Source organism: Alnus glutinosa, chromosome 9 (assembly GCF_958979055.1).
Source record: "Alnus glutinosa chromosome 9, dhAlnGlut1.1, whole genome shotgun sequence".
In the NCBI taxonomy this organism is placed as follows: Eukaryota; Viridiplantae; Streptophyta; class Magnoliopsida; order Fagales; family Betulaceae; genus Alnus; species Alnus glutinosa.
The window spans coordinates 28,253,449-28,278,183 of record NC_084894.1 but is presented as its reverse complement, the minus strand read 5'-3'; the positions used below and the strand labels follow the sequence as shown (position 1 = coordinate 28,278,183).

At 34.5% G+C, this 24,735-nt stretch overlaps 2 protein-coding genes and 1 pseudogene across 2 annotated transcripts; all 3 read right to left on the bottom strand.

Annotated features, from left to right (window-relative positions):
- Window positions 1–331: 331 nt before the first annotated feature.
- Window positions 332–3,251, bottom strand: LOC133878546 (peroxidase 4-like). Its single transcript, XM_062317107.1, has 4 exons — window positions 3,006–3,251; window positions 2,232–2,423; window positions 1,712–1,880; window positions 332–985 (listed from the first exon to the last, which is right to left on the bottom strand). The coding sequence occupies exons 1-4, from the start codon at window positions 3,216–3,218 to the stop codon at window positions 594–596; spliced, it is 966 nt and encodes a 321-aa protein (XP_062173091.1). The 5' UTR covers window positions 3,219–3,251; the 3' UTR covers window positions 332–593.
- A 5,949-nt stretch (window positions 3,252–9,200) lies between these two features.
- On the bottom strand, window positions 9,201–14,473 carry LOC133876954 (peroxidase 4-like). The gene is made up of 4 exons (XM_062315176.1): window positions 14,381–14,473; window positions 11,662–11,744; window positions 9,837–9,916; window positions 9,201–9,595 (listed from the first exon to the last, which is right to left on the bottom strand). Exons 1-4 carry the CDS (start codon window positions 14,471–14,473, stop codon window positions 9,201–9,203), a joined length of 651 nt encoding a protein of 216 aa, XP_062171160.1.
- A 6,511-nt stretch (window positions 14,474–20,984) lies between these two features.
- LOC133878242 (peroxidase 4-like) lies at window positions 20,985–24,502 on the bottom strand (annotated as a pseudogene).
- Between the last annotated feature and the right edge of the window lie 233 nt (window positions 24,503–24,735).

The window sequence follows — 24,735 nt, the reverse complement described above, 5'->3', positions numbered from 1 at the left end:
CGAGCTAGATTATCGGTTTTACGACACCCTAAACCTGACCCCTAACATGAATAGGTCGGAGTTTTAAATAAATTTTGCTCATCCGCCAAGTAGGCCGGTTGGATGACCTGGCTGAACCATGTTTGGGGCGGGTCGGAATTGATGGTTCAACCACTTTGGGCCTACCCCCTAATTAGCATGACATTGGGATGTTTGAGTCACTAATCTGGTGTGCACCAAATAACAAATCGCTAGTTTTTCTTTCATGAACACGTTCCACATTTCACATGCATGTCAATACAAATTAAACGTACTTAAGATGATGACAGATCGATTAAAGTCCATATTATAATTCCACTAGAAGATTATATCTTTTCTTTAATTTATTGCAGTAATCCAAACACAGCCTAAGACCCAACGTTCGACAAATAAGTCACATTACCAACTTCTTGATAAAAGTACATTATCTCACAAACAACCACGATTCGCCTTCTTGTCAGGCGAGAAATTGATAATATTCATTAATTCATTTCAATTCCAATCTTTTGCTAGAGTCATCTCCATTATTTAATTTTTAGTGGGCTGGGTATGATCATGAATATGATCGATCTCCCTTAATTAATCTTCCTACAGTTCTTTCTAATCTCACCACTCAATCCAGTGAGGGGCTTTATGTCTCCCATTTTGATCATTGCGGTGATGAAGTCACAACTGAAGACACTAGCGTCGTTGCTGTAGGTTTTGACCAATGAATCGGTGGATCCACCGTCAAATAATACTTGATCAGAGTGGAGAAGACCCTTCCGGTTGACGAGGTTCTTGAAGTAGTTGTTGTCAAAAGCAGTAGGAGTTTGGAGGTCTAGAGGGGCAAGATTGCCGTCTCCTGAGCCACTAGATCTTGGACAATTGCCTTGTCTGATCTTCGCAAATGAACTATCAATATCGTTGTCTTTATATATGTGATCTCTGAAGCTTACACACCTCGCTTGACCAATTGTGTGAGCTCCTAATATCAAGTATACCAGTTTTTAAAATAACGCAGTTAAGCTTTAGGTAAAACCGTTGTTTGACTTTTTAAATTGCACTTTAACTTTTAAAACGCACGCTTTTGCATACGATTAGAAAATGCTTATTTTTCTATATTTTGAAATCACAATTTTTTAAAAAGGTACTCCCAAATTATATTTTTTACTACGATTTGATTTAAAATAGCACTTTTGGTCTGCGAAATTTTAATACCAAACGCATTCACTCTTAGTAAACAAATAATGAAAACTTCACTTAACATCCATGATCTTTTATTAGTTTTGCAATCGTACCCTTAAACTTAAAAATGTATCAATTTAGTGTAACCATCTTTAATTTAATTTTTTTTTTCCAATTTCACCCCCTATTAGGATTTTCCGTTAAATCCTCTAAATTTTTTCAAAGATTCAGATATGTGTATTTTTGTAAATTCCGTTAAATCATGACCAACGCCTAAATCTTTGTAATTTTTTTTTCCTTAAAAAAAGGAAGGGTGTTTTATGAATTTTGGCATCCCTCTGTTACGATTGAACGAATAATCCTAACAGAGGGTTGAAATTGAAAAAAAAAAATTGAAAGACGGATATACTGAATTGACACTTTTTAAAGTTTAAGGATATAATTGTAAAAATGATTAAAGATGATAAATAATAAGTTAAGTTTCCCAAACAAATAAGAAAACATTTAATGAATTGTGGGGGCGTACCAGACAAGGCAACCAAGTCTTTGGGAGAGAGACCTTGAGCTCGGTATCTTTTGATGAGGTCGGTAAGGTTAGAACTAGGAGGAGGGATGACTCCACTGTTGGCAGCAGAAAAGCTGGCTGTCTTTGCGTCTCTTCTTCCAAGTTTAACATCCCAATTAGGCCCTCCAAGCTGCATAATTTTGTCAAGGTTACTATGCATGGAGGTATATAACTAGAATAATTTTGCTTGAAAAAATTTTCAATTTGTTGAGAAGTAAATTAGTAAGTTCAACTCAAAATGACATGGAACCCTTCGAGGCCGAGCTACTTCGTGGCCCATCTCTATAGGGTAAATTCTAAATACACAATCCCTCATAAGAACTATGTATTGGTTGACTAGTAAAAATTTGAACAGCAGATCTTATGATATTAATCAAACGAGTCAACCATTCAAGCTGATTCTTGAGAGTTAATTAAGTGGGGTAGTTAATTAATATATATGTGTTCTATTTCTTAAACATAGCTAGGAGGAAGTACTCACAATTACAACAGAATCGCGAGAAGCAATGGCTAAGATATCAGCACATGACACTACTCCTGGGCATTTTTTCTCCACTGCGGACTTGATGTTATCAACCACCTCAAAACCCCTGAGGGATCCATTGTTGGGACCTGCTGTCTTCTCGCCTTTGGAAGAGGAAGTGTCATCCAGAAGTACCGACCCGTCGCAACCCTGTTGAAAAGCATGAGACAAACCCAATGAAATACAACCAAGCTGAAATATATATTTACAAAACCATGGAGTACTAATTTGTGTCACTTTGCATATGTACTTTTCTAACAGTACTAGAATTTGTGTGACTAATTATAGTAGGATTAATCTACAAAAAAAAAAAAAAAAAAGACGGATTAGATGGGACGACAATATTGCCTAAGAGGCTGTGTATGTCTTTTATGACTTAATATGTCTTGTATGTCTGTCGCTTGACTTTTGCATACATGCCGTGGCCCATGAGTGTGCTCAAGCTCTGTACACGAGGACTTGCTTCATAGTTCATATCAATAATAGAAAGATATTTTTTAGATTTTCTTTTGAGACGTGTGATTTAAAAGTACAAATTTTTAATTATCTTGTACTAAAAACAGCTGAAAAATAACAGTTCGATCAATTGCCCCGCGATATTGCAGGCAAAACTGCTGTTTTAAAACAAAATTACAAAACGCTTAATTACGTTTTAAAAATTATATTTTTATTAACTGCATTTTCAACCAGGTGGATAGATAGGTAGATATGCAGAGACGAAGAAGAATTTACATTGACGAAACAGTCATGAAAGAAGAGGCGAAGGAGAGAAGCACCAAGGCGGCGTTCTTTTGAAACCTCATTTTGAACCACCGATTTCACGACGCCAAAGACGTTGGGACAACTTTCAGAATAAAAACCGGCGGAGAGCTGATGAGCAGAGGACCTCCCCGTGAAAACCACCAAAAAAGCTACTGCGACTACGACTAGTACTGAACGGGCCATCTTTCTCAGTCGAGTGTGCCGAGAACACGGTGGTGGAATCAGGGTATTTATAGAGTGATAAATCGAATTAATTCCATGGAAGAAAAGATAAGATCGAACCATGTGTTTGGTTGATTGGTTGATTGATTGATATTTTTTATAATACTTAACCGACAGACACGTTTACGTGAATTGAAACCGGTAGATCGAGCATGCATGCATCAAAGTCGTCATTGTTGTGGGGTCTGCCAAATTATCTCCCTATTAATTTCGTGTTTGAGAAGATGGAATCAGGATTAGACAACCACGTCCATGTTAAGTTGTCGACGGCATTAATGATCATTTTTCATGGGCTCTCTGTACATATTCTGTGATTCTTCAAATATTTAGTCCCGTATTAGAAAAATATTTTTTTCCCATGTTGTTTTCTTATAATTTGAGACTGAGTTTTGTATATAAGGGATTCAAGATAATTTCAATTATGATTTGATTAGACGTTTTAAAATAATGACACAGATGTGATTAACACTTTTTTGGAATCCAAACATATTCTTTGCAAGGTATTAATTGTGTTAAATTTCAATAGGTTGAGAAAAGTATAGTTGTCGCAAATAAGCCATACCTTGTCACTAATGCTTTTTCACGGTTTCTTGAGTGCCAAAAAAAAAAATTGACTTTGTATTAAGGACGATATGTCAACGACATTAATTTTTTTGTGATATTAGCGACGACGATGAAATATTGTTGCTGAAAAGTGACTATTATTGACGACTTTTGGGTTGTTGCTAAAAAAAAATGTTCATTAAATTTATCATTTTCTATCGGCTTAAATTTTTGTAATAATCGGTGATTTTAATTAACTTGGATCTAGAGCGAGATCATGATTTCGAACTCAGATTCTACAATTTATTCAATTTCAATTAAATATTTTATATGTTAAATATCATTTTTTAAAAGAGGTTTGAACTCCGCAGCTGACTTTATAATTTACCAATTATTTCAATTAAAAAAATTACGTATTGAACCTCATTTATCCTGTGCACTTTTTGTAAAGGAGAAAACTTTTTATCCAAATGAAAAGTTGGTATGTACATAGCATTACTCCACTCATTTCCAATTTTTGAAAAAGAAAAAAGTAATTAATAATCGGATTTGAAAAACAAGTCATAGTTTTATTTTATTTTTTCTGATTTTTCTACCAATTAACAAATGTAACTAGTGTCCCATATATTATTTTTTCACAAGGCCGGCCAAAAAAGCATTTAAATTTACGTTTTTTCATTAATAATAATAAAAAAAGGCTCGTATTTATTAATGCCAGCCAATTCCAAAGATCATGATCTATCTTGAGAGCTACGTAAAACCGATACTATTTATAACTTCCCGATACTTTAAGCTGCCGAGTTGCCAAGTGCCCCCCTAAGAGGGCAGTCTACCACGAGATCGAGTCGGGTGATTGATTTAACTTGACGAGTTGAGTTCGCCACAATTTTATTTGGGAAATGTTTGATGGGGACATTCATCCGTCCTCCATCACCCATTTATAATAAAAAAATAATTTTTTATTAAAAAGTTGGCTTTGATGTGACATCAGAGCCAACTTTTTAATAAAAAACCAATTTTTTATTAAAAAAATACTCACAGGGGACGGATGAGTGTCCCCTGTGTAGCAAGCCTCATTTTATTTTGATTTGAATGGTGGTCATAGCAATATCATCGTTCTTAGGGTCATTTCAGTGACGTGGTCTTAAAGAAAAAGTTTGAAGGAGTTAATGACATCTTAATCTACTAATGATTCACCAAAATGGCGATGACCGGATCAGATGATTGGGGACCCAGTTTTTAATTGGATCATCAATACTCTTGTTGGACCATTTCTTGGTACACTTCGGTGAGGTTATCGTCTTAGACTTGGCTTTCAGCTGCAACCAAATCGACTGATCAAAGTTGACCGTTTAAACGAATTAAAGGCTATCCATAAATTGACAAATTGACAGATTACTTTTTCCTGCTTTCTGCTTTCTCTTTTTAAATAAAAATATTAAATAATTGTATTATTAATTTTTGTAATTGACTTATATTACGAATCGATCATTATAGTACAGAAAGTTCATAAAAAGTCTTTATGATAAACTATAATTACAAATCACTTTTTAAACCTATTTTTCGTCCACCAAGCTAACACAATTAGTTAGTTTGCCACGTTATATAAATAATGAGACAACCTCTAAATATCATTTGTATTGTATTCCATTAACGGACTCTGTTAACTTGATTGACGGAAAAGGGGTTCAGTGAGTGATTTTTAATTATAGTTTACCACAAGAACCCTCAAGGCCTCAATGAACTTTTTATACCATAAGGAGTGATTCGTAATTTAGATCAACTCTCAGGACTAATAGTGCAATTAACCCTAAAAATATTAATAAATAACTTAAAACATATATAATATTTTAATGGTCACTGTAATAGTGTAATCACCGACCGGCAACTATAATTATTAATAATTATCAATATATATTATAAGAAAATGTGAACTATAATTATCAATATCATTTGGAAGAATAGAAAATTGACAGCTAGCTTTACGTCTGGAGCTGTCTAGAGTGTTCAAAGGAAGATCTTTGATCTTGATATGAAACAAAGGCCATGCTAGTATATATATATATATATATATATATATATGCTACTTGCAAATGCATTAAATATTTTGCAGCAAAATGGTCCACTATTTTGAAAGAGGTTGATCCTAGTTTCTTCAAAAGCAATGTATTAATGATTCAATTACACTATTTTGGAATAGGAAAATAATTTTACTACGTCGTATTACCCTACATCAATCTTACACTAATGCTCAATTTGTTTCGCCGTAAAATGATATCTAGAAAATGATTTCGGCATTTTACGATGTTTGGTAAAGGTAAAAATAATAGTTAACGAAAATCATTTTCGGTTTGACCGTAAAACCTTCTTTAATTTTTGGAAAACGATTTACGGTTTCAAAAACCGTAAATCGTTTTCCGAAATTAAACTCTTCATCCTTACAAGCACGTTTGATATCCAATTGCCGGAATTTGACAATGGTCAGTCGTCGGAATCTAGGCGGCATCGAAATCCAGCAACATCCGGCCGCCGGAATACTACCGGCGCCGGAATCCAGCGACATCCGATCACCATCGCTGGATGCCAGCGGACCAAATTCCAGCTGAATCTGGCTCGAATCCGGCCATGGTCAAAAGCAGGCCGGATCTGGCCAAAATGGCTAGGATCCAATCGGATTTGGATGGATCCAGCCACTGATCCGCCCGGATTTGGATGGATTCGGCCGGATCAATCCGCCTAGATCCGGCAATTTTGATCGGATCCGGCAACGACGACCGGACTTTGCCGAATTCCAGTGACAATTGCATTTTCTCCTTTCGTAATTTTTTCCTGCGAACCAAACACTGAAAAATGATTTCGAGAAAATTATTTTTTTTGAAAATGATTTCGTCGAAAATATTTTATGACGGAAACCATTTTACGTCGAAACAAACGGAGTATAAGACACATAGGGTGTGAGACTCATGCATGTGGATCCCATATATGTGGGTCACACACCCAATGTATTTTGGTATAAGATTGATGTAGGAATAATACATCCCTTTGGAATATTGGGATTTGGGTGATAAATTTTGTCCTTTTGACTCTTTTTTGATAAAGTTGATTCCAAAAGCTTAATATGATAGTTAAAAATTAATGAATTTAATCATTTAAATTATATTGTAACAAAAAGTTCCGATGAGGTTAACCATATATATATATATAATAAAAAATTGTAGTTGGATCACTGATTTTACTCGAAGCGAGAAAACATCATTGATTATACAAATATTTTTTCTAATTCTCTATTAACAACAAAATGACCTTTAAATAGGATACAATAAGAAGAACGTTATAATCCAATTCAACTTATCTCACTCTAATCTTGTTGGTGTCAAAGTCTATGTATGATTTATGAAGTTGGATATTATAAGAACTAATAATAATTTAAAGAGAGATAAAGGAAAGAGGAGAAATATAAATTTTATATGATTCGGCTTATGACCTACATTTATACGTCAAAGTATTCTCTTTGGTTACGTCTTTCATTTTTATAAATTTGATTGTATACAAGACTCTATTTATAGAAAAAGAGTATAAATTTTTCTACTTTTACATTAACAACAATAAATCTAATTTATCTTCTTTTAACTCTTGTCTCTTGAGTGTTTGTACTGTTGTCTTTTAAATCCTTGTAACTCTTGTGACCTTATCTCTTGAGTTCTTGTAACTCTTGTCTTAATATTTTCAACCTCAAACACTTTATGATATTCTTCAGCTTTTCATTGTTGGTTAGTTTTTGATTATTTGTTCAATCAGTTTCCTTTCACCAAGTGTCATTAATTAGTCTATGTTTTTGTAGGATTGAGCCACTTGATTGCTTGCTTCACATAAATATGTCTACTTCTCTTGATTATGAGCTTGGATTATAATAATGCCTTCATTTTTCCATCCGACAAACGTAATAGACGAAAAAACAATTTTATATGAATATTCAGGATTTTTATCCTAACGCATTAATTTTTCAACTAATTAAGAGCAGTTGGTTTTGCTTTTGGGACCAAACAGGCCGTAGCTCTCTCTCCCCTTCTCACATGACCAAGTTGAAAAGGAAGCCAAATATGGCCGAAGAACAAAAATTGTTGGGGAAAATTAAATAATGCTCATATGTATGATCATGACTAGCTAGTTGATCCATTTAATTAACACCAACGTGGCTCGCTCGTTTGGAACCTGATTTCTTTAAAAAGAAAATTGTCTGAATTTACGTGATTTTCTCAATGCGAGCAACATCTAAATACGAATAGGATCATAAAGAAATTCATTATCGAATATAAAATACAAATAAGGTCGTCTACTTCTCTTACTTGGAGAAATTGTTAAAGTTAGCTCAAAACCGAAGAGTACTCACATTGGACTCAACATAAAAAACTTACAAAATTGCATCCATGTCATCTAGAATGACATAGATGTAATTTTTTTATTGTATTTATGTATGGACACTAGAAGATTTCCTAATATTTGGTTTTTTTATTTATTTATTTATTTATTTTTTATTAGAACAACACGTAGGCTATGGAAACCAAAAAAGAAGTAATTGATTTTGGCCCCAATATACTTGATCGGTCAAGTCACCCGCGTCAACAAATCTTTTGCCCCAAATTTCTTTTAATCCAACTCCTTTAAGTGGCCAAGTCTTTATGAACCAAACCCAAATCATAGAAAAGAGTAGGTCGCCATACGCCAAATATGGAAAAAGATATAAAGTCAAAAGGTTCGTTAAAAAGCGTTTTCAAACGAATCCATATTCCTTTCTTTTATATACCAACAAGAAAAAGAGTGTTTGCTTTAGTTGATAGATATTGGCTTAGGCATGGTGAGGCCGCTCACTTGGTCCCCATTCAACAACTCTAGCGTTGCATTATTGTGCCAAGGTTTTAAATGATCGTGGACTTTGACTTGTTCTCCAACCAGGCATTAATGTGCTTGTTTGGTAAAGAACAGAACATAACAGAGTAGTGAGTTGTTAGTTTTAAAATTAGTAAAAAGTGATGATGTGATATAAAATAAAAAGAATTTGTATAAAAAAGTGATGTGATATAAAAAATTAATGATGTGATATAAAAAATGAAAAAAGTAAGAATGTTTTGATGTTGATTGTTATTGAAAAATGTAAAAAAATGTGAATAGTGCTGGCCACCATTCTATATTGTTCCCAAGCTTAACAAACAAACCCAATATCTTTTTTCTTTATGGTGACGCAATGAGATAAATGAAAGGGAACAAATCTTTTTTTTTTTTTAGCGATTTCAATTTAAAATTTAGGTTTTTTTAATTTCGACAAATATATTCTTAGAATTTTTCTTTGATTTAAAATAGGTCATTATCAACCACCCACAAATTAATTAAAAATATGTCATGTTAGACCAACCAATTTTTCCTACAATTCTTCCTAATCTCACCACTTGATCCAGTAAGGGGCTCTATGTCTCCCATTTTGATCATCGCCGCGGCAAAGTCATCATAGAAGGTCTTAGCATTGTTGCTGTAGGTTTTAACAAGTGAATCAGTGGGTCCGCCATTATACAATTCTTGATCAGAGTGAAAAAGGCCCTTTTTGTTGATGAGGTTCTTGAAGTAGTTGTTGTCAAAAGTATTCGGGGTTTGGAGGTCTAGAGGCGCACGATTCTTGCGGCCACCAGTTTTCCTTGGACATTGATCCCGCCTCGTCTTGGCAAATGCAAAATCAATATTGGTATCGTTATATATGCGATCTCTAAAAGCTAAACACCGCGATTGCCCAATTGTGTGGCCTCCTGTGATCATGTATACAAGAATGCGATGATGAGGAATTAACGAGTATTTATATTTATGTGAAATCATGACTCATTCAAAAGGTTAAATTTATAGTAAAGTCTAAATTTAATTATCTAATGCTTTCTTTTAGTCCCAAAATTACCTTAATACGTAAAATATTTAATTAAAATGAGAAGTGATTTATGAAAACAGAGCTTAAATTCATGATGACAATATTCAAAGAGAGAGAGAGAGGAATACCAGATAAGGCAACCATGTCCGTGGTAGAGAGACCTTTAGCTTGGAATCTAGAGATTAGGATGCTAAGGTTAGAAGCAGGATGATGCAGGAGAAAATCAAACATAAAATTTGAAGATTTGATGATTATTTCTTGAATAAGATCAGCCTAAGAAAGGAAATTAAAGAATCGTACAAAATATTTGAAGAATATTTTTTAATTTTAGATATATATTTTTTTTCATTTATTGTTTAGGAAGTGTTGGGGTTAATTTCCTGTTTTCTTCCTTGCAAACTACTTATTGAATAGCCTGCAGAATAATCAGTATTTTGTCTGGCGTCAATTGGTATCAAAGCTTCAGCACTTTCCTGAGACGAGTTCTTCATCAGTTTCGATGGCTGGTGGTCGTGATCGTCGTGGTCGTCGTGGGCAGGTTCCGAATGAGGAAGCTTTGCACCATGATCGTAACGTTCAGGATGTGATGATTGAGGATTTGCAAAGGCAAGTTGCAGAGTTAACCCAGCGTCTAGCGGCGCAGGATGTCGGCAATTGTGAGACGAAGAACTCCAATTCCAACTCTACCTTTGACAACCCGTATCACAATCCTGCTCCATACCAGGAACAGCGTGGCCGGGATGAAGAATTTGTTGATGAAGAGTTCCAAAAAGACGAGTTCGTTGATGAGGAGTTCATTCATGGAGATGTTCATGATGATGTTGAACATGAAGATGTTGAAGATTCTTCACAAGGATTCGTGGATTGGGATTCTCCACCAATTTATGATATTGATATCAAGGATGAAGATCTTGTGGGAGATTCTTTGTCGTTTGATCAAGAGAAAAAATCTGTAGTAGATTTAGATTGGGTCTCTCCAATAATTTATGACAACATCTATCCTGACGAAGATGATTTATTGAATGAGGTAAGTTTTCTGGTTGATACAATAAAATTTATTGAAGAAAATAATGATTACCATGTGCTGGATGAAAGTCCACATAACAAGATATTTCAGTTGAGTAATGAGGAAATTAGCTATGTTGATCTCATTGGAATTGAAAGATTTCTATCAAATTCACCTAGTAATAAGTTGGATGTTGGTTTTCGCGTGTTAGCTGACAATTTTAATTATTGTGGTCAAGAAAGAATTGATAATTCTTTGAAGACTTTTATGGAGCGTGAATTAGAGAAAATAAATGAAAGACGTGAGAAGATTGGTCTATTTCAATTTAGTGTGAAGCTAGTCGTTGTGATGAGTTGTAACTTGTTTATCTTCTGGTTTCAAGTTACTTTGGTATTGAGAAATACGGGATGTAATGAATTGATCGGCCATCCAAAAGATCGAGATAAAGATGAATTCAAGGACGAATTCTTTTCAACCCGGTGAGACTGATGCAGGAGAAAATCAGACACAAAATTTGAAGATTTGATGAATTTTCTTGAATAAGATCAACCCGAGAAAGGAAATAATCGTACAAAATATTTGAAGAATATTTTTTAATTTTAGATATTTTTTTTTTCATTTATGGTAACTTTTCATTTATTGTTTAGGAGGTGATTCTGAATCCGATTTGGGCCAGATTTTTGGCAGCTTACTTATTTTATTTTGTATTTCATTTTATTAGGATTATTAGGGTTTTGCTATTTTTGGTAAAATCCTAGAGGTCGAATTTTCAATTATATTAACCCGGCTTGTGGGCTTTTTTTCCGGCCGTTGTTGATTATTGATAATTTTATCAAATTTTAAAGTTTGTCTTTGTTTTTTAGGTAATTTTCTTGTTTTCTTCCTTATAAACTACTTGTTGATTAGCCTGTAGAATAATCGTTATTCAGTCCGGCGTCACAGGAGAAGGCAATTTCCCAGTATTAGCATCCAAAAAGCTGGCTGTCTTGGCGTCTCTTCTTCCAAGTTTAACATCCCAGATAGATATTGACTTTGAATTAGTATGGCCACGTAGAGAGAAGACGATGTTAAATCATTAATAACATTGTCGATGTGACAATTTCTTGCCACGCTTACCTTTGAAGTTTCTTGACTTGGTCTTGCCTTTCAGCACATTATTATAAAGATATTGGGAAAGTCAATTTTTTTTTTTTTTTTTTATTTTTTTTATTTTTTTTTCTTGGGATGAATTACAAAGTCAGATTTTTTGAAGCCCATTGGAGTTCACTAGTCATGTAAAAGAGAAGGAAACTTGGAGGGTCAAAATAGGCTTTTTGCTATAGTACTCTAATCACATTTGCTCTCTTCAATATTTGAAAAAAAAAAATTCCAAAAAATTGAATTTTAAGAAAACAATCAACAAGTAGATCAACCAGTGTGTACTTGAACTTCGACAGTGGAATTTTCAGTGATCGTTTTCGGCGTCCAAGTAGTCCTCACCTATAAATTTATTACTAGCAATAAAATGTTAAATCTTAAAAGCAAGAAAATTAATTATTTAATAAAAATATAATATATATATATATATATATATAAGATTATATATATAAAAAGATGCCTAGTTTAAAATTATCACCTTATATATATATATATATATAAAATTATTACCTTTTATATATATAAAAGGTTATTTATTTATTTTATTTTTTTCTAGTATCCATCAAATATATACGTCCCAGTTAAGTAGCTAAAGTGACCCATGGAATTACATAAACCGAACACATGTCATCTAATGTTTAATGTAAGATGTGGTGTGCCCTCCTTGCCACATGGGCATCTATTGTCGGTGGCTCAAATGATTGCTCAAAAATATAAAATATATTTTCCTTTTTTCTTTTGGGTGAATACCAAAAGGTGATTAAAAGTTCAATCTGGCTCCTACCAAAAGAATTTTGCTTCTTTTATTTTTTTAATATATATATTTTTTCATCTGAAAATTCCACTCTCGAAGTTCCAGTGCACACTGGTTGATCTACTTGTTGATTGTTTTCTTAAAATTCAATTTTTTGGAATTTTTTTTTTTGCAAATATTGAAGAGAGCAAATGTGATCGGGTATTGTCCCACATGGGCTATTGATGTGTATTCATGTGATTCCTAGCCTATATATATCACATCTAAGACCCCGACCCACATCTTCTAATGCATTCAATTTGGAATTTCAGACGACTTAGACAGTGTAATTGAATGGTTACGAAGCTTCCCTGTCTTTCAATTACGAAACAATGTAATTGAAAAAGAAAGAAGAAACAAATAAAAAGAAAAAAAAAATAGAGAAAAAAAAAAAAAAAAAGGCTTGGTTAAAAAAGGAACGGAGTAGATAAAGGAATGGAGAAAAGTCACGGAAAAGTGGTTATGCGGTAATTTTCATTACATCTTTCATACAAGGAGTAAAACTAAAAGACAGTGATAAATTACTAGTTATTTTAAAAATTTAATTAAGCGGATAGGAAAGATGTGTGGACTATAACCGCTCGTTAACAAGTGAGACTTAATACTTGGAATGTTCAATTGAAATGAGAATATTTTAGAGTACTTTTACTTTAATACCATGTTAAATTACTAGTTATTTTAAAAGGTTAAACATATATTAAAAGATAAATTTAATTATTTAATTAATATTTTTCATGAAAGGTCTTTTTGGTAAACTATAATTACAAATTACTCTCTAAACCTATTTTCCGTCCACCAAGTTAGCAGAATTCGTTAGTTTGCCACGTCATATAAATAATGAAACAACCTCTAAATATTATTTGTATTGTATTCCATTAACGGACTCTGTTAACTTAATAGACGGAAAACGAGTTCATCAAAGAGTGATTTGTAATTATAGTTTACCATAAGAACCCTCCATGAGCTTTTTGTACCATATGGTACTGTAATAGTGTAATCAACAACCGGCAACTATAATTATTAATAATTATCAATATATATTATAAGAAAATGTGAACTATAATTATCAATATCATTTGGAAGAATAGAAAACTGACAGCTAGCTTTACCTCTGGAGCTGTCTAGAGTGTTCGAAGGAAGATCTTTGATCTTGATATGAAACAAAGGCCATGCTAGTATATATATATATATATGCTACTTGCAAATGCATTAAATATTTTGCAGCAAAATGGTCCACTATTTTGAAAGAGGTTGATCCTAGTTTCTTCAAAAGCAATGTATTTGTTGGGGATCGCGATAAGTTTCATTTAACCCGATCCAAGGAGGAGATAGATATTTAGCAACAACTCTAGAGAAATCAGTCTTATCCCTAGTGGAATTAGGATAGGACTCATGGTCCAATCAAATAAAAAGAATGATCAGATCAGAAGTCTAAAAAAAGATATCATATTAGAATTCTAATAAGGGGTCAGAGTCCAATTAGAACTCTGACGGCAGTTCTAGATCAACAAGAAGCAGGAGTCCTAATCCAAGTTTGACTCCGCCTCTTTGCCTATAAATAGGCTCATACCCCAGGTATAAACGAAGACTCAATTTCTTTATGCATAGAGCATTATTTTATCACAGAAGCTAATTTAGGCGTCGAAGCGGGGTCCCCGAAAGGGTCCCTAGTTTTTATTGTTTTGCAGGATTATTGAAAAGCGTAAAGAACATTAGAAGAACTTGCAAATTCACACCATACCGGAAACTGTACCAACAGTTTGGCGCCATCTAAGATCTAGCATCGTAGTGAACACACGTTCCGGAAGCCAGACCAACCGTGAACCCATAGTTCGAATGGAGCCAGTTATTCAGAATAATCCGCAGCCTCTACCGAACCCTACCCCGGGGGGTGGAGATCAAGATCGTATAACAGCGTTGGAAGCCCATATTGAATCCTTAACACAGCGGAATGCTGAATTATTGAGCAGGAGGCCGGGATAGCCCAATCCTGAGATGAACAGGGATGAGTGTGAGGAAGAAGATCACAACAGCAACACTAATCCTCGGAGGGAGGATGACCGCCAAGGAGATCTGAGCAGAGTTATTGCCGAGCTGGAGAGAAGGTGCACGTACATGGAGATGGAAAAGAAAGGACAAAAGCAGATCCCTAGTGGTGGACAAGCTCCTAATGAGTACAGACTCACCCTTCACCAGACGGGTAGCAGACTATCGGCTTCCCGAGAAGTTTAAGGTACTCCAAATTCTAAGTTATGCAGGAGACGGAGATCCTTTGGATCACCTAGAGAATTTCTGAGCTCATCTAGACCTTCACGGGACACCCGATGAAGTAGCATGTCGGGCCTTCCCTCTTACTCTTTCGGGGAATGCTCGAGATTGGTTCAGGAAGCTGCCCCCGAATTCTGTTGATCAGTTCAAGGAGTTGTCCAAAATATTCCTAATGAAATTTCTAGCTTTCTGGACAAAGAAGAAGCCTTCGGGATATTTGCTATCATTGCACCAGCAAAGTAACGAAAGTCTTAAGGAGTTCATGGCTCCGTTTAACCGATAGAAGGTAACGGTCGAAGATCCGATCGTGGATATGGTCTTTGTTGCCATTTATCAAGGAATTTCACCCGATGAGCCTTTGATGAAGAAGTTGGTCCGGAAGCAACCGAGTACCTTGCAGGGCCTCATGGATAAGGTAGAAAAATTCATTAATTAGGAAGAGACGTTTAAGGCTATAACCAGTTCTAGGCTACCCCGAGAGACAGCTCTAGAAAAGAAAAGGAAAGAATTCAGAAAAGCTGATGGGGAAGAGCAGAGGCAGGTAAAGAAGTTCAAAGATTACAACTTCACACCTCTCAATGACGAGATATCAAAAGTCCTCATGGAGATCAAGAGAGATCCGGCGTTTCGTGAACCACAAAAGATACCAGGTAATCCTCCTTACAGGAATGCAGGTAAGTATTGTGATTTTCATAAACAAACAGGTCATTACACCGAGGGGTGCATAACCCTAAGGTTGTTAATAGAAGAATTCATAAAGAATGGCAAGCTGGTTCGGTTCTTGGGAGAAAAACGGAACCAGCAGGGAAATAACTGGCCTTGGAATCATCAGGACAATCAGCCCCGAGATCAGCAGCCACGGGATTACTATCCCTGAGACCGTCCTCAGCTAGGCGAGAGGCATCAAGAGAATGATCCTCGAGATGACATAGAAAGAAAAGAAGACCAAGGAAGCAGAAGCCCACGACATAGAGAGCCGAGGCAACAGCAGAATCTGCCTGTGATCCCATAGAAAGGATTCTCGGGAATTTCATACTAGACTTTTATTTTTAGCATTTATGTTTGCAAAGAACTAGACTTTTATTTTTAACTCAGACTAGTTATAATAAAAGACAGAAGATTCCCCAGATTTTGGGATAAGTATTTTTAGAATAAAAGAATAGAGCTGACTTAAGCATCGGAGTGTTCCCGGTCTAGGGACCGGGAACCGGTTGATGTCACTTCTTTTGTATGAAAACCTCTCGGATCAGTCCTAGCCGAGAGAAGAAAAAAAAACCTCTCGGATCAGTCCTTGCCGAGAGCAAGAAGAAAACCTCTCAGATCAGTCCTAACCGAGAGAAGAAAAAAAAAAACCTCTCGGATCAGTCCTAGCCGAGAGAAGAAAAAAAACCTCTCGGATCAGTCCTAGCCAAGAGCAAGAAGAAAACCTCTCGGATCAGTCCTAGTCGAGAGCAACAAGAAAACCTCTCGGATCAGTCCTACCCGAGAGAAGAAGAAAAACCTCTCGGATCAGTCCTAATCGAGAGCAAGAAAAACCTCTTGGATCAGTCCTAGCCGATAGCAACAAAAAAAGCATTCTTGGATCAATCCTTGCCGAGAGAAAGAAATAAAGAGAGCTAGGGGGTAAGATTTAACCCTCAAGTTTTGCAGGTTAGCAGGTTTTCAAAAGGAGACAAAGCTCGGGTTTCCTTAGACATGGAATTCCCATTATTCAAGCAAACTTCGGATAAGGGAATTGGAGGGTAACTGTTGGGGATAAGTTCCACTCAACCCGATCCAAGGAGGAGATAGACATTTATCAACAACTTTAGAGAAATCAGTCCTATCCCTGGTGGAATTGAGATAGGACTCATGGTCCAATCAAATAAAAAGAATGATCAGATCAGAAGTCTAAGAAAAGATATTAGATTAGAATTCTAATAAAGGGTCAGAGTCTAATTAGAACTCTGACGGCAGTTCTAGATCAACAAGGAGCAGTAGTCCTAATTCAGGATTGAGTTCACCTCTTTGGCTATAAATAGGCCCATACCCCAAGTATAAACGAAGACTCAATTTCTTTATGCACAGAGCATTATTTTATCACAAAAGCTAATTTAGGCGTTGGAGCGGGATCCCCAAAAGGGTCCCTAGTTTTTATTGTTTTGCAGGATTATTGAAAATCGTGAAGAACATCATAAGAACGTACATATTCACACCATACCGGAAACTGTACCAACAGTATTAATGATTCAAATGCACTATTTTGAAATTGGAAAATAATTTTTCTACATTACATTACCCTACATCAATTTTATACTAAGACACATAGGGTGTGAGACTCATGCATGTGGGTCCCATATATATGGGTCACACACCCAATGTGTCTTGGTATAAGATTGATGTAGGAATAATACATCCCATTGGAATATTGGGTGATAACTTTTGTCCTTTGACTCTTTTTCGTTAAAATTGATCCCAAAAGCTTAAGATGATAGTTAAAAATTATTGAATTTGATCATTTAATTTATATTGTAACAAAAAGTTCCGTTGAGGTTAACCATATATATATATATAAAATAATAAATTGTAGTTAGATCACTGATTTTACTCGGAGCGAGAAAAAATTATTGATTATACAATTTTTTTTTTTTTTTTTTTTATTTTTTTTTTTCTGATTCTCTGTTAACAACAAAATGACCTTTAAATAGAATACAATAAGAAGAACATTCTAATCCATTTCAACTTATCTCACTCTAATCTTGTTGGTGTCAAAGTCTATGTATGATTTATGAAGTTGGATATTATAAGAACCAATAATAATTTAAAGAGAGATAAAGGAAAGAGGAAAAACATAAATTTTAGGGGTAATTACCTTTTCCCATCATCAACTACCAACCATTATCAACATGCCTCTATGAACTGATACATCGACCAAAAGAGAGCATCCAACTACCAACTTTACATACTTTGCCCACCTCCGTCAGGAAATCCCGTTAATTTGGACGGAATATTCCATTTTTGAGCATTAATTTTGGTTTAAAGACCAAAATGCCCTTCAACAGTAATTAATAAAAAAAAATTAAAATTAATATGTTTAAAAAAGTTGAGGGCATTTATGTCATTTTTGAATTTAAGTTAAGGTATTTCAGTCTTTTTACGAATTAAACTGACGGAAGGGGACAAAGTATGTAAAGCTGGTAGTTGGATGCTCTCTTTTGGTCGAAGTGTCAGTTCATGGAACCATGTTGACAATGGCTGGTAGTTGATGGGGGAAAAAGGTAAGTACCCCTAAATTTTATGTGGTTCGGCTTGTGACTTACATCCAAAGTCCAAACGTCAAAGTATTTTTTTTTGCTACGTTTTTCATTTTTATAAATTTGATTGTATACAAGACTTTATTTATAGAGAAAGAGTATAAACGTTACAACTTACAAGTCTCTTCTACTTTTACATTAATAACAATAAATTTAATTTATCATCTTTCAACTCTTGTCTCTTGAGTGTTTGTACTGTTGTCTCTTAAATACTTATAACTCTTGTGACCTTATCTCTTGAGTTCTTATAACTTTTGTTTCAACATTTTCAACCCCGAACACTTTATGATATTCTTCAACTTTTCATTGTAGGTTAGTTTTTGACTATTTGTTCAATCAGTTTCCTTTCACCAAGTGTCATTAATTGGTATATGTTTTTGTAGGATTGAGCCACTTGATTGCCTGCTTCACATAAATATGTTTACTTCTCTTGATTATGAGCATGGATTATAATAATGACTTCATTTTTCCATCCGACAAACATAATAGACGAAAAAACAATTTTATATGAATATTCAGGCTGGCTAGTCACGATTAGGATCATAAAGAAATTCGTTATCGAATATAAAATACAAATAAGGTCGCTTACTTCTCTTACTTGGAGAAATTGTGAAAGTTAGTTCAAAACCTAAGAGTACTCACATTGGACACAGCAAAATTGCTATTTTGGCTAGTCTTGTAATACAAAAATGCTTCACATTGGCTCAACAAAATGGCTACAAATTTGCTTAGCTGCTACAGTGCTCAATAGGTATTGTAGCTCAACAAATCCTTAGCAATATTAGTTACGAGGAATACTAAAGCATCTTCTAATGTTCTTCTGGTGTCCATTTAAAATGACATAAATATAAAAAAAAAAATTACAAAATTTCATCTATGTCATCCAGAAGTGCATAGAGGTAATTTTTTTATTGCATTTATGTTATTTCAGATGGACACAAAAAAACCAGTAAAAGATGTTATAACATTCATCATTAGTTATATATATTGTTCTTTCTCCCTTGGGAATTGAGAAAGTAGATAAAGAAAAAATATATACTTTTTTTTTTATAAAAAAAAAAAAAGAAAAAAAAGAAAAGAGAGAAAGTAAATAGTTAAAATATGAAACTTTCAAAAAATTAGTATGTACAATAGAAAATTGTGTTTTTTTAATAAATTTTAGCTAAATTAATATTTGTTTTTGTTTTTTGTTTTTTTAAACAACACGCAGGCTATCGAAACCAAAAAAGAAGTAATTGATTTAGCCCCACCCACTATACTTGATCGGTCAAGTCACCCAAGTCAACAAATCTTTTGCCCCAAATTTCTTGAAATTTTAATTTAAAAATAAAAAATAACAATTTTAATCCAACTCCTTTAAGTGGCCAAGTCTTTATGAACCAAACCCAAATCATAGAAAAGAGTGGGTCAATGGTCTGCCATATGCCAGATATGAAAAAAGATATAAAGTAAAAAAATTGTTAAAAAGCATTTTCAAACGAGTCCATATTTATTTCTTTCTTTTGTATACCAAGAAGAAAAAGAGTACATTGGCTTAGGCATATTGAGGTCGCTCACTCGGTCCCATTCAACAACTCTAGCGTTGCATTATTGTGCCAAGGTTTTAAATGATCGTGGACTTGACTTGTTCTCCAACCAGGCACTAATATCTTTTTTCTTTATGGTGACGCAATGAGATAAATGAAAGGGAACAAATCAATTTAATTTAATTTTTTGCAATTTCAATTTAAAATTTAGGTTTTTTAATTTCGACAAATAGATTCTTAAAAAATTAAAAATACAATGATTAAGATTTTAAGAAGTTTAATATGGAGTTAACGTACGTATTTTTCTGTTGATGGTTATGTTCCTATGTTGTTTCTTTATGTGTTAATATTATTGACTTTTGGTGGTGGGTTTGATTGTGCAGTGTGATAGGAAATTGGATGAAGACCATGGAGTTTGATTGCAAAAGCATCAACGCTGCAATCCACAATATTCACCAAGCATGATCTAACACCAAAGTTATTTATTACTATTGCCCTCATTTGTAACAAGTAAACCCTAGCTCCAAAGCCCGTGTGGGCTATGTGGCTTTGTACATGTTTCTCTCTTTCCCTCATCTTTCTTGCACACACTTCCCTTTTATGTTCTTTTCTGTAGGGTTGAAAAAGCGGTTAGTGTTAGTAATTATCGCCTCAAACCATTAATTGTAACTGCATCCACACCGTCTCAAGCAGTTATCGGTTATTTTATAATTACATCGCTATAATTTTTCAACTTAAGCCAGATCTTTAAAAGCGGTTATAGCACATTGAATCATGTCATATATGTAAAAATTGGAATCCCACACAAATAACCATTTCAAAAGGCTACACAACGACATCAAGCAACGCAGTAAAACAAGAAGCCCGAAAAACACAACGATCACTACCCAAAAAAGAAGAAGAGAGAAGCACTTTACTAACGTGTCTACAGTACTCAACTTTTGTCACGTCACTAATTAATGACGTGTTAAAATGTGGCACGTCAATAAAATATTTAGTGACGTGCCAAATTTAGCGCCTCACCAAATATTTAGCCGATATAATTTTTTAAATTATTAGTGACATGCCAAAGTTAGCACGTCACTAAATATTAAGCAGAATTAAATTATTAATAATAAAAAATATACTCAATATTCAACTGTAACATGCTACATCTTTAGTAGGTGACATTTTTCAACCGCTCTAACGCCTAAAAACGGCGTAAGAATTTTGGAAAATCTATAAGGGATTCTGATCCGATAATTTTTATTGCAATAACCCAAAGATAGCTAGCTTTCCACAAATAACTCACACCAACAATAAATAAACCACTTGGATTTTTTCTTCAATGGAAAAAGAAATAATCCTCACAAATTCTTACTTATATCATGCACCATGAACTAGTTGGCCTTCCTACAATTCTTCCTAATCTCACCACTTGATCTAGTGAGGGGCTCCATGTCTCCCATTTTGATCATTGCCGCGGCAAAGTCGTCATAGAAGGTCTTAGCATTGTTGTTGTATGTTTGAACCAGTGAATCAGTGGATCCACCATTGTACAATTCTTGATCAGAGTGGAAAAGACCCTTTTTGTTGATGAGGTTCTTGAAGTAGTTGTTATCAAAAGTATTCGGGGTTTGGAGGTCTAGAGGCGCACGATTCTTACGGCCGCCTGTTTTCCTTGGACATTGATCCTGCCTCATCTTGGCAAATGAAAAATCAATATTGGTATCGTTATATATGCAATTTTTGAAAACTAAACACCGCGATTGCCCAATTGTGTGGCCTTCTGTGATCAGGTATACAAGAATGTGATGATGTGGAATTAACAAGTATTGATATTTATGTGAAATCATGACTTATTCAAAAGGTTAAATTTATAGTAAAGTCTAAATTTAATTATCTAATGCTTTCTTTTAGTCCAAAAATTACCTTAATACGTAAAATATTTAATTAAAATGAGAAGTGATTTATGGAATCAAAGAGAGAGAGAGAGAGAGAGAGAGAGAGAGGAATACCAGATAAGGCAACCATGTCTGTGGTAGAGAGACCTTTAGCGTTGAATCCAGAGATTAGGACGCTAAGGTTAGAAGCAGGAGAAGGCAAGTTCCCAGTATTAGCATCCAAAAAGCTGGCTATCTTGACGTCTCTTCTTCCAAGTTTAACATCCCAGTTAGAACCTCCAAGCTGAATAACATTTAACCATGTTTCCATTAACAAGATTAATTAAGTATAATCTGTAGAGATTTGTAAAACTGGGGTTTATATATATATAGACATAATTAAGAAGAACTCACAGTTACAATAGAGTCACAAGCAGCAATGGCTAAGATATCTGCACACGACACAACTCCCGGACATACTTTCTCCATCTTTGACTTTATGCTATCAACAACCTTGAAACCCCTAACGGATCTATTGTTGGGATGTGCTGTCTTCTCACCTTGAAAGGAGGAAGTGTCATCCAGGAATAAAGACCCGTCACAACCCTGTGAAGAAGGAGGAGAGATAGCTATAAAACAAGTGAAGCTTTCTAGAGTTTTTAAACTCACATGACTATTACTTGCATAGCACGCATGTGCTAATCATGCTCGGTGGTTGAGTTCTAAGGTCTTGTTCCGTATCAAAATGGAACTCAACGTTCTTTTAGATCTAGAAAATTTATCTACGATTGAACTTGCACTAAATTTTGCAATAATTTCTCTTTCAATGTACAACATCAAAGAATCAATCAGAAAAACATTTAATTTTGTTGCGAAGTCTGATTTTAACAATATTCATGACTGAAGAATAAGTATAGCGTATTTTGTAGTCATTAAGTAGAAAAATGAATTTTTGAACTAATAAAAATAAGTTATTACATTTGTGAATCGAACTAAGTATTTAATTCATGGGCCCACACAAGATTTTGTCGGCTATGGTATATATTTTGGAGTATAGTCAGGGCCGGCTTTATATGTTCTGGGGCCTTAGGCGAAAATTATAAATGAGGCCTTTTTATATAAATATAAATATAATTAATTTTAATTTTTATAGCTTTGAAATTTAATATTATATTGTTAGTATCAAATTTATATAATTTATTTTGAGTTTCAGTTAATTTGTTAATTTTTTTTTTATTTTTTAGAGTGTTTTATATATTTAAATGCATATTTCTAACAAATATTTATAAATAAAAAAAATCATAATGACCTAGGCACCAAAAAAAAAAAAAAACCTCAAAAACAAAAAAAGAAAGGAAACGTGTGGACGTACAGCGGATGTGGACATGTTCTTGATGAGAAAAAAAAAAAAGAAGGAAAAAGACTAGATCAATCAGACAGGTAGAAAAAGAAGAAGGAAAAAACCTGCCGGCCTGAGTTCTTTTTTATTAAACACCCTCAGCTACAGTGACGTGATGAGACAAAGCCGAAGGAAACTGAGCCACACGTCTCGCCTTATCTCTTGGTGCAGTGTTCCCTTCAAGGAAAGTGAAGAGCACTAAAAAAAAAAGGCCCGTTTATGACTATCTCTTGATGCGGTGCACACCCAAAAAAGAAAGAAGCAGATTTGGTATCCTGATGGTCAAGCTGTGAGAGATTACCGGAGGGAGATCCAGAAGTCGGACGCAAGATCTGGTAGGCAGCGTAGGCTGATGGTCAAGTTGTGTGGTCCTAGCAGCGGTTTTGGGCTCCTACCGCTTGACTGCCGAGGATTGTAGAGCATTTCAGGAAGTGATTTTGGTACTTTTTCTGGAGAGATTGAATAAGATTTGTGATTTTTTTTAAAAAAAATGTAAAATGTCTTTCTTTGGCATGACAATTTGTTTTATAATGCGGGAGTTCTAGAGCCTCCCGGTGTGATAATAGAATTTTTTTTTGGAATTGTTGTGTTGGTAGGCAGTTGATTTTTTGTGAGAGATAATGAACTCTTTTTTTTTGGCATTAATGTTGTGTTCTTGAGCCCCTAAAACTATTGATTTTTCTGTGGAAGTTTAAGAGTCCCACGTAGAGATAATGAACATTTCTTTTGTCAAAATCGTTGTAGAGGCCTTAAATTTTTATTTATTTTTCTCTTTTTACAAAGTTTTTTATGGGGCCTTAATTTTTTTTTCCCCCTAAGATAATTGTAGAGGCCTTATTTAATTTAATTAATATTTTTTTTTCACAAGCCTATTTTATCTTATGGGGGCCTTCTTCCACACGGGGGCCTTAGGCGGTTGCCTAAGCCGCCTAGTGGAAGAGCCGGCCCTGAGTATAGTAAAAGTGTAAAATATGTTTATAAACAAACAAAATAAATAAAGATATAGACTTGTAGTGCAACGTATAGCATAGAATAATACTTGTTATAAAAGTATAACAATGAGCTACTACATTTGTTGTCCTTTCTAAACTTTTCTTCGAGATACAAAATTTATATATAGAAATTTTAATAATTTGAGATTGAAAAAAAAAAAATTAAAGAATGTAATTTATTTTTACAACCAAAACACAAAAAATACCTCTTAAAAAGGGTTATTATACACCATGCACCTTAATTGCAAACTACAACCGGGTACGTAGAATGGTACGTAGATAGATACAAAGAAAAATTTACATTCGTAGAAATGTAGGCGAAGGAGAGAAGCACCCAATCAGGGTTCTTGTGAAATCGCAGATTGAACAGTCGATTTCACGGTGGTAAAGACCTTGGGGCAACTTTTAGAGTAAAAATGTGTAGAGAGTTGAGCAGAGGAGCTCCCCGTGAAAACCACCACAAGTAGTACAGTGAATGCGATTATGGCTGTCAAAGAAAAGGAAGAAGAAGAAGCCATTTCCTTTAGATGGCCGGTGTACCGTTGTGGCGTGTGCTAAGAAAATGGTGGTGGAGATATTCGGTTATATAAGGAAAAAATTGTGGATATTTCATATATTTGCATGGCATGGATCAAATCAGTAGGTTATTTATTTTTTTTTATTTTTTTTGACATGTGCATCTAATAAGGGAAGGGAAGGGAGAATTCGAATTAATAGTCTTTACTTCATAGCGTAATTTCCAACTAACTGA